We start from the raw sequence: 11283 nt of genomic DNA on the forward strand, positions 1-11283 counted from the left end.
ATTATGACATCATTCAAATTACAACAGGATTCCTTTTTCTGATTGATGGTGTTGTAAATTTTTCCTTTAGGAGCAGTTTCCTTTAACAAACAAGGAGCTGTGATACAGCTTTTATCTTCCCATAAGTTTATCTTCTCATAAATTCTCCATCACATTAAAAGTTTAACAGCTTTTTTTTTTTTTTTTTGCAAATTGGCATTCAGAAGCAAGACAGAATCCTTTCACTTAACACCACCAAACTCTTACCCTTCCTTCTCAAAAAAATCAGACAGACCATTCTACAGGACACCTACCGATTGAGCATCTAATACCTTCACAATGACTAATGGGTGGCAACTTCAGCATCTCTCTCCATTTTTTACTACGCCCACTCCGTTTGCCTAGAAGAAAAACATGAGTAATATAAAACACAACACTATGTCAGAATAAAATTAAACATAACATTAACAGCATAAAATTAGATCACTTCTGCACAGATCTGTCACACTGCTTTTCATGCCTAGAAAGAAATCCATTTACAAGGATATCCAAACCAATAACAAACTTGATACAGAAGAACTTTTGTATGAAACACTAAAAAATGCAGAAGTCTTGTGCAAGACAAATATTTCACATTTTGGCTGTGCAGACAGAATATCTCTGCAGAGACAAGGCAAATATCTAGGTATTCTGAAAATTACCAACAAAACTGAAACATCAAAGACCGAAACAAAAAAAAAAACTTGAGAATTCTCTCTCAACCATAGTGAAGAACAGAAGACGTTGAAGTTGAGTAACAAAATACACAGAACAAGCTTCTTAAACGCAGTTTTGGATGATCAAGTTGTACATAAATATTCTCCTTCCTTTTTAAAGGGCAATAATAGTAATAAGAGTAGACCCCACTAATAAATGAGTGGGCACTGCTCAATACACACATTTATTCTGGACTATAGGAGGATACAGGTATCAGAAAGAACTTCATTGTTGTAGAATTCAAATATTTTCAATGCTTCAGATTTCATAGCACTAATATTAAACTGATATTTTAAACTACTACAGTATTTTTCCTATTGTTTATAAAAAATATCTGTGCTCCATTTTCTATGTTAAATTGGAATTTTAGTACATTTTTTTGACCTGAAGAAGCCAATTCCATTTATAGAAGATATGCATAGCTATCAAAAAAGCAGAGAGATAGATACAGGAACACACATATATATTTAATTGCAAAACACTTCAGCGGAAGAGTAATTTTTGTGCTGCAAAATATTTTAAAAGCAGATTTTACTAAGTGATATGCCCAGATGCGTTTCCACATGACAGAACAGTAGCAAAACTGCACAGAAACTTTCTAACAGTAAGTGCTGTTAACCACAATGGGAGAGAAAGGAAGGGAGTTACCCTATGTAACCCGAATAGAAACCAAGCAGCAAACTGTACTCAACTCTTTCAGAATTAAATTAGGGAGAAAGGAACTAACACCTTCAGAATGATAAAACACATATTTTAAAAACCCCTCTTGACTCGAACATACAGCTTCGTGAACAGTTCCACCGCTGCAGTCAGAGCAGCTCCAGCGTAGCGCACCTTAGCTCATGTCAAATTTACACCATCTTTGCTACCCGCAGCACTGACATCTCACTGTGCTGCTGCAACAAAACACTCTCAGCTCTAGTATCACTACAAAGGTAAACAAATAAGGAATACAAAACATTAAAAAGTTGGCTTGCAGAGACTCCTTGAACTCACGCCTACTCTCTAAAATACCTTCTTCTGCACTTTATTTCGTAATGTTACTTTGTCAGTCATTCGCCTTCCAAAATATTTCTTAATACAAATATATCGAATCTACTTCTCCCCTCATGCTTCCTGCAGTACCAGAACTAAACATGGAGCTGTAATTACCAGCATCATTAAAACAAACTCCAACTATTTTAATAAAATATTTTTTATGTTAAAAAAAGTTGAATCTATGCTTGAAGAAAATCAAACCATATAGAGCAAAGAGCATTTCTAACAGAGCTGAACACAAACAAAATCAAGCAATACTAATGTAGACAGCCTGTACACATACATTGGACAGGAAAGGACTGGCTGTAGATTAATATGTGATCATGACAAGCAATGAACAGAGGTGTCAGCTTAATTTTCAACCATGCAACTGAAAAATACATTAAGCTGCAATGTCCATAGAAGTTAAATTTCTTCTGTTAGAAACTGCTCAGAAAGACTCATTTGTGCATGACATGGTACAATCAGTATTGACCAAGAATTATAAAATACCCAACCAACAAAAAAAAAAACCAAAAACAACAACCACCAAGAAACCCAAACCAAAAAAAGAGGATCACCGGTGCATTATACTTGAAGTCCAACACAAGGAAGCCTGCTGTATTTTATCCCAAATATTTGGCCAGTTGCTTATGATGTAACCATTATGAACTTCACTTTACAAAAAGAGATCACATGCTAAAATGCAATTGACTTCACCATCCTATAGAAGTCAATAAAGACCACATATAATTTATTAATTATACACAAGAATCAAGTGCTTAGGAGTATCAACTAAATCAACATGCTTTCTCTTTTCTCTGAACTGACTGTTCTTCTATTTACAGCAAATGCACAGAAAAAGTCTTTATGTCCCAATAATGTAAAGAGAACGCATGACCTATATAATTTACAGATAACTTAGACATTTCTGGTAAAAGTTATAGGAGAAGGCCAATTTGTTTGCCATATTACTCCCTAATTGTGAATTCTTTTTCCATTTCTGAGGCAGTTTAAAAGAAGTATCAAATCAAATTATAATAGTTGTGGTTTGTAAGTGTCTTCATATTGATTTCAGAGCTCCTATTCTGGATCTCATTCTAAAATACTTCAGATAAAATTCTTCCAGAAAGACCAACAGCTTACTTTCCAATACAGCAGCAACAAAGCCGTTACATTAATCTGCTTTACGGTTGACCTATGTGGTTCAGATGAATTACCACTTTTGGCTTTCAGATGTAATTGCTGGCTAGAACAATGTCCAACTTGAAGCGACTCGTCTTTTACAAAGAGAAGGGTGGATGCAGCAATACACCATTACAGGGAGGAAACCCTGCAATTACATTTTCAGGTACACGAGAACCTTACCTTCTCCTCCTCAAATTACTTCTTAGAGTTAGAATTGCAGCATTTACTTCTTTACATGTTTTTGCTTCTTAAAAAGATACATACTAAATTCAGTTAGGTTATTACATTAGGATATGGTATGGGAAAGAGGTTTAGATGTTTTCATTTTTCAACTTTTTTTTTTCTAAACTTCAGAGAAATGTTTGATAAACTTACGTAAGGCAAGGTGGTTGGCTTATTCATCGGTGAAACCACAATAAATTGAAAAAAAAAAAAAAAAAAAACAACAAAAAACCCAACAACAACAACAACAAAACCCCCAACCCTGCTGTGGCAAAGCAGAGTAGTCTGGTATAGAAACAGATTTGGACAAGTAAGAATATTTTTCAGGTCATCAGATGGACTTCCCACAGCCACAGAGATCTTCCTCACAGACAGGATTTGTAGCATGACTCTCATTTCACTGAGCACAATGTTCACTGAACATTATTAGTCAGTCTTCCTTGAGAAAGAAAACTTGGATTCAGTCCTACAGAATTAAAATAGTGGGAAGCATTGTACTATCTTTGGTTAATAAATGTACACAGACTATACGTGATAAGATTCAGTGGCCACTACACTGACAGTGGTATTTTGCCATTGAGTTGCTCAGGGACCTCTGTGCTTCAGCTCTCCTGCCTGTAAAGGCAAGTAACGTATCTCTGTGGTTGAGAAGCACATGGCTACGTAGCACTGGGGTGCATGATTGCTACAACATCATTCTTGCAAAACTGATTCCACAAACCAGATTGCCAGATACCAGATGAGAAAGTCATACTAGACCACACCCAGATAAGCTCTGAAAGCATAAAACTGCAACAAGAAGATGACCTACAGCATGCCTTTAACTGTATAAATCAATTGGTTCAATGAAAAATGCAGAAGAATTGATGCAGAAGCTTTACATCCTCTATGCTGAGATGCATGAGAATAATTTGGGTATATACACTGTCTTACAATACATCTTTCCCACAGCAGAGAAAATTGCAGGGAAGTTTCCTAAAAGACTTTAAACTCATATGAATTCAAATCTTCTTCCACTTCCAGACACATTTTCCTTCAAACCACTCACAACAAGGATTAAAACCTTTCACCAAAAAATCAAAACATTCCTGTTTAACTATGGCCTTATCCTACAAAGACATTTGTAAATACTGCCCACTAAGTAACAGATTTTGATGGTGTGCCTTTACTGTGCAAGATCCAGCTTCGAGACACAAAACACTGTGGAATTAATAGCTCAGGTTCTCAGATCAGAATGGTAACACTGAAGTAGAACTAACTTCAGGCTAGGAGACAAGTTCACACACACCATCACTTGCGGAAGGCTGTCATGCTTCCAGTTCTACAGACAGCTCATACAGTATTGCTTTGCAGGGTCTCTGCAACCTTCTCCACTGCACAGATCAGATACATTTTTTGACATCTCAGTTCCTTGAAAAACAAGCCTAGTCACAGTTTAACAACTAAGTTTAACAGAGTGGTATCTCTTTTGTATGGAGAAAGATTTTTTTTTTTTCCAGAAGAATGATACTTATAAATTGGCTCTCAGCAAGCTTACCAGAATCACCTAGCTGAAAATTCAGGTTTCAGAACAAGGTAGGCACCTAACTGTTCAGCATTACAAAGGCCGAGGCACTTCGGAACACAAACAGAAGCCAACATGCAAGCAGTTCAGTAAACAAACACATAAAAGATAAAAATAGATTACAGATTGTTATGGCATTTTTAAGGTAATATTCCTCATGCTCCTGGATTCAAGTGCCTAGAGCTGGACTTCAGCAAGGTAACGCTCAAGTTCTCTTGCTCATCTGACTGTTAGAGCAGTAACACTGTAAGCAGTTAAAACCCCCAGGTAGCTACGCGAACATTTGTGCAGGTTGTTTATGTGCACAATCATTTATTGTTCCCACAGCTACAACCACTTGAACAACTGGTTCTTCACATCAGCTGTATATATAATTCCAGTAATCACGTTAAGAATGCTAGTGCATACATGCTGAACAGCTTCTGCACTTCTTCAGAAATTAGGTATGGGAGTCTTGTATCAACTCAAGTAAATGTAACTAATCTGAACCAGAAGTTATTACTTTAATCTTGCAGTCAAACAATATAACATCTGTGTATACATTTTATTTCAGTATGACTGTAACAACTTAATGAACAGGGTTTACTAGAGAAAAAAACAAACACAAACAAGAAAGAAAACCAGTAAGAAAACTCCAATTTTACAGATGACTCCTTGACAAACAAGGATTTTTTTTTTTATCATTATGGTACATCAAGACTGCAATAGATAGAAGTAAAATTCCTTCAAGTAGATTGTGAAACCTCTAGGTATAATTGCCACATTTGAAATAACCAAAGCACCAGTGTATATCAATAACTAGACCTCTCGTGTTTATTTAGTAAATGTAATTATTTAGATTCCAACATGCCCACATGCATTCTTCTTACAGTTCATTAAATAAAGGACAAAAAGGCAGACATTGTGCATAATTCTGTACAAACACAGGAAGACATGTTTCCTGCCACAATGAGTTTACAGCAATTTAAAGCACAATGCAATAAGGGAGTGCAACAGAACATAAGAGGCAAATAAGGGAAGAATAGACAAAAATAACAGCAACTGCAAAAATTCACAGCACTCTCACGTTAAAATTCATATTTGCTGCCGGTGAATGGACTTTCTGGGTATGAGTGTGCCTTGCTTTCCCACTTGTCCATACTTCTTAAATAATTGAAGATTTTAGTTCAGTTCAATAGCCAAACTGCAGTGACCTGAGCAATCTCCTCAGAATTTTCTTCCAAGTTACAAACAGACACATTATAGGATATCTGCCTATGTATCATCACCAATACCATACTGAATTATTACCTTATACTACAAGCAGAAGTAGGATGTATTTCACTTGCAGAATTATTACAGTTCTTTTTAAATCTAGACAGATAAAACAAACAATCTGAGTGGACGGCTTAGTTTTTGTGATGAGTGCTACACTAACACAACTTCAATTCTGAAACAAGTATCTTTCAGGATTCGCTTAAGCCAAACTCTGATCCCATTCTGTTACTGAAACTCCATCCTTGGGCTGCACCTAGCAATTATCAAATCTGCAGGAGCTTGCTGATCCCTCTGAAAACTAATTTGGGGAATAAAACCCCAAACCCAAAACACCCAACAACACCCCAACCCAAAAACCACCACCACAACCCACACACCCTAAATTGGTTCACGGATCCAACTGGAAACTGTCTTGCCCATTCTGCAACCACAGGCCAGAACCAATACAACCAAGGGCTTGGGGGAAAATCTGCTTGAGGTATTATCTTAATTTAGCCTAAATCAATCATGACACAGAGGATATTATATGCCTAAGAGCAGACCCAGTTCTCACTCACAAACTGCTCCTGCCAGAGCAGTACAAATTAATTTTAAAGTGGATGCAAATAGACCAGGTATGTTTAAAACGTACTCTTGGCACAGATCCTCAGCTGGAGTAAACTGCCATTGACTTCAAAGGAACTACAGATCTACCCTTTAGACATATTTTTGGAGACTATTACTTTAGGCAATGAAAAAAGCAAGGCTCCTATGCAGTTTAAAACATACAGTGATTAATTTCTTTCCTTCAAAACATCACAGACTATGTGTGGGATGCTGAAATGAATTTGGAGCTTACATATACTCAGAGGATTTATTGAGAGTGATTGAAATAACTATGAAAAACAGAAGACAAAAGTATAAATAAAGAGAAAGTGAATATAAAATAAAAATATTTTTCTGAACTTTCAGATTTTTTTCAGAATAATCTAGTTTATATTTATTATTTATGGGATAAATTCTTCAATGTCCTTAAAGAGATACTCATTTCAAAGATATTTCTGCTAGGAAAAAATGAATGTGTTAATTCCTCTGCTCTTACACAAAACTAGAAGTCATATTGCTGTGTATTATTCTTTTTTTCCCTGAAAATCTGAGTAAGGAGATCCTGAAATTGCAAGCTTTCACATCATCTATCTCACAGTTCATACATCACTATCAGTTACTACTTACCTGGTTTTCTATCTGTCTCAGTTGCTGCATTTCAGTGCTCATATGATCAATTTTGAGTTTGCTTTGTAATCTCTTGTTTTTCTACCAAGTCACTTGTGCTTGTTCCACCATTGGGTTCTACCTTAAGAGGAAGTTTTTCATTTTTCTTTCTCACATACAGATTTTCCTCAAAAAGTAATGTATGGACAAGAGGAAAGAGGTAAGTGGCACAGAAAGCCGCTTATCCTAGGAAACTGAGACAGGGAATCCCAGAACACATTGCACTACAATTTTCACACAGAGTCAAATCCCTCTATGGACAGGTCAGCTCTCAGCACAAGCAGGTTAACTGGAAAAGTGGAAGAGGAAAGAAAAAACTCCCAATACAGCTCCTGACTCCTTAATCCTTCATCCATAAAGTACCATAGGGTACTTTGTGTCATCACAATACTTTCTAGTAGTAGGTACATTAAGAGTTATATATTATGAGCCATCACTAACACCCACATGTGTGAAGAACTGACATGTGATTGTTTACAAAGTCACATTAAAAGAAGATAAGGAATCCTTATAGCTTTCCTTCTTCACATAAAGAAGTGTTGTAGTTGCTACTGAGATATTACAAGTCTATTGGAAAGAGACGGGCTTCTATTAAAAGAATCTATTTTATGCAAAGGATTGAAAAATCCTCTTAGAGTATAGCATTATAAGACAAAATTTCAAGTTTTGAGGCTGGAGGAAGCTGGGGTTTGATCTGGCCTGAAAAATGGGACTAGTAAACTCTTATAAACTGTTGTTATCGTAGTGCAAATTGAATTAGAAGATTCATGCCTCTTAATGAAATAAATCAACAGTAAGACTATTAATGAAAAGGTAGTTAGTCTAGAAATAGACAGCAATACTACTTCGGTTTTATTCTGCAGGAGAAGAAAGTAGCAGTAAAAGATGCATTTGGTCTAAGCACACTAGTTAGTTCCTGGCTCTCTAATTACATAGATCACACTTACTACATATCAAATCAGATTTAAACAATAGACATGAATCTAGCTGTTCAAGGTGTGCTAATTCTGCACACCTACAAACATAAAACCCAAATAATGTTCACATCCTAACAATATTCACATCCAAAAGTAGCAGAGTACCTAAAATTAGAGGAAAATGATGAGCACAAATATGGGATCATAATTTTGACTGTTAGATCTGGTTTATGTGCTCAGGTATGATTTGTTTAGGCTTAGTGCTATTTACCAGGCATTTCTGAACTCTCATTAAGCCTCTGCCATACCCTTTCAGCAGATGCTGACAAGCACTATATTTGCAAAATGAAGCTTAAATATCTCTAGGGTTAACATACTTTGCAAGATGCTTTCAAGACTATCTTTTTCTACTCTCATCTTCATCACGAAGGAATCTCAAGTTACACTGAGACTGACCCATGCAAGCCATAGGTAATCCTGCATTGATTTTTCAACAGGACACTGAAAACTATAAAATAAGATCACAGTATTCTACATATTATTTCTTTTGCTTTTACAACTTAAGTATTTATCCACATCAACACCTTCTCTTATCCAATCTTTAACACACTGAGGAATTGGAAAAAGAATTACTCATGTGGCTCAAACCTATACATGAAAATAAGTGAAGCTGCTATTTTATACTAGCTTAGGATTTCACCTTTTTCCATGAGAAACGGTAATTGTGCACTCTTCCATGCTGTCCCATCTCTCCATACACTATACAACGAGATAATAGGAATGTGGGAAGGAAAATGTCAATTGAAAGTTTGCTCTTCCGTCTCAACTGTGAGGCCTTTTTAGCAAAGAATATATTTCAGTAAAATACTAACTTTGCAAATTCCATTCCCTTAGAGTCTACCTGTCACATAAGAATAGAGCTAGGACAGGGATTTTATGGAATGGTCCTAACAGGTGGAGTAAACCAGACATTCCCAGACCAGCCACAGCATGCAACAGACAGAAAATACTTTCATTTCAATAAGCATTTTGAAAAATGTGATGTAAAAAGTACCCCACACACAGGAACTCAGACCTGAAAAGATAGGAGACCTTCTACCAATTCATCAACGGAGTTGTAGAGTTTCAAAGCCAGAAATCATATTTCTGTGCATGCTTACACAAAAGAGCCCAGGCCAATTAAAAGTACCACAGAGTCACAGCTTTTTACCATTACTTTTATAAGCTTCATATCCAACAGAACTGATCTTCTTCACATCAGCTGCTGTCAGACTTTCACTTAGTTCATTAAAATATCTTGTTTGGTCAGTTCTACCACTATAATTTATTTTAAACATAGTGAAACCTTAACTAAAGAGGCAACCTGACATTAAGAAGCCACTTAAAAGCCTCTCCAGATTACCACTCCACTCTTTGTGGTGAGGGTTTGTGCACAGTAAAGTTTTGAGCCAGATTCCACTTTTCCTTTGCTTCTCAGATCACTTCAATGCAAACTCCAAATTGAGGCAGCACCACCACAGACATGTTACCGTCAGTGAAACCAGCCAAAACATGTCCTCTAGTTTGAGGTGGTCTTTCAGCTAAGGTTGGGAAATGGCTCAAAATCACGATCACTGTTCTGGTTTTCAAACTCCACTTCAAAGGCAAAAAGCTGATTTTCCTCTCTCGCTGCTTAAGGCAAATTTAACTGGATACACATATGGCGTAAGTGCCAAACCCATTTAGAGTTGGAGGAACTTGCAAAACATACAGGGGCAGATTCTGTTGTTCTTACTCACTTTAAACAGCTCCAGCTAAACTAATGGGACTTCTCAACACAATTAAGAAAAGTAGGATCCTATCCAAAAAGAATATGCACATTTCATAGCTGAAAAACATACTTGCACTGAGTACAGCGGCAATCTGTGGAGGCTTTCAAGTGGCCATTTAATGGACAGTTACATACATGAAAAAGCAGTACGACAATCTCATTTCAGGACTTTTTTTTTTTTTTTAACAGCAACCACGTGCTAAGCTAAATTTCATTATCTATCCAAAATGTTTGTTAGTTGGGGGACAAGTCTTCAAGTCAAGATGTTCTGGGGAATCAAACTGTAAGTATTACTCTAACGGAAAACAGCACACTTTAATATCAGGTTAATGCAAAAATATTTGACTGCAAAATACAGGTAGCATTCACCAGCTATGTTTTTCACAGGTAGGAATTTCAGCAAGACAGAGTGCAAGGTTCTTCCAGAGAAGATTTATGCCACTTTGCCCTTTACATCCGTATGTATATGTATTCATAAATAAACTGAGACCTACAGATGAACGATCTTCTTAAAACATCCGGTACAAACACCACTTGCATCAAGAGCCCGAAGGGGGAAGGAGGAAAGGGCTGGGTGTTGGGTTGTTTTTTAGTTTTTTGGGGGTTTTTTTGTTTTGTTTTGTTTTTTTTAAAGCAAGCCACAAGCCAGCAACTCCAGACTCATCCCGCGGGAGGAGCGGGGCAGGTGCCTCAGGGCACTGCCCGGGACCGGCCGCCCGCCCCGCCGCGGCGGAGAGAGCTCCTGCCAGCACCCCCGAGGGGTCCTCCGCCCCGCCCGGACCCCCCTGCCCGGCAGCCTCCCCACCCTCTCCTCCTCCATCACTTCCTCTCCCCCCTGCTCGCTGGCCCCGCTCCCCCTCACCGCAGACCCTTTTTCTCCCCCTCGCTCCGTCCCCAGCCCGCCCCGCCTCGCCCTCTCCCTTCTCCTCCTCCTCCCTCGCCGCCCCCGCCGCTCTCACCCTCCCGGGCTTTCAGCAGCACCGTGTTGGCCACGATGTTCTCGATTTCCATGGTCGGGGGCTCCTTCCCCTCAGGGCAGCCGGAGTGGAGGCCGCCCCTACTGCCTCCTTCGCCCCCTCCTCCAGCCCCGCCACCGCCGCGAAGCCAAGCCTCCGCTCATCCGGCCCCGCAGGACCTCAGCGCTGCGCTCGTCTCTTCCCCATCACCCGCTGCTCGCCCCGGCACCGGCCTCCCCCTCCCCGAGGGCGGAGGCAAGGAGCAGGCAGCAACCGCCCGCCCCGACCATGGCTCTACCGCCCTCCTCCGCCCGCCTCAGCCAGCTCCGCCCCTGCGCGCCTGTGCCACCTCCCCGCCCCCCAGTT

At 38.7% G+C, this 11283-nt stretch overlaps 1 protein-coding gene across 2 annotated transcripts in view; it reads right to left on the reverse strand.

The window, feature by feature from the left end:
• Positions 1-11095, reverse strand: part of GRK4 (G protein-coupled receptor kinase 4) — a 44673-nt gene extending 33578 nt beyond the window's left edge. For both annotated transcript variants that reach the window (XR_015258408.1, XM_086746497.1), the window contains exons 1-2: positions 10921-11095; positions 294-380 (exon numbers count right to left, since the gene is read on the reverse strand). Coding sequence is in view for 1 of the 2 variants with exons in the window: in XM_086746497.1 (XP_086602623.1) it covers positions 294-380; positions 10921-10972 (139 nt within the window). In the remaining variant the exon portion in view is untranslated. The remainder of the gene's footprint in view (positions 1-293; positions 381-10920) is intronic.
• Between the last annotated feature and the right edge of the window lie 188 nt (positions 11096-11283).

The sequence above is a fragment of the Chlamydotis macqueenii genome, chromosome 4, assembly GCF_036417535.1.
Source record: "Chlamydotis macqueenii isolate bChlMac1 chromosome 4, bChlMac1.mat, whole genome shotgun sequence".
Lineage (NCBI taxonomy): Eukaryota > Metazoa > Chordata > Aves > Otidiformes > Otididae > Chlamydotis > Chlamydotis macqueenii.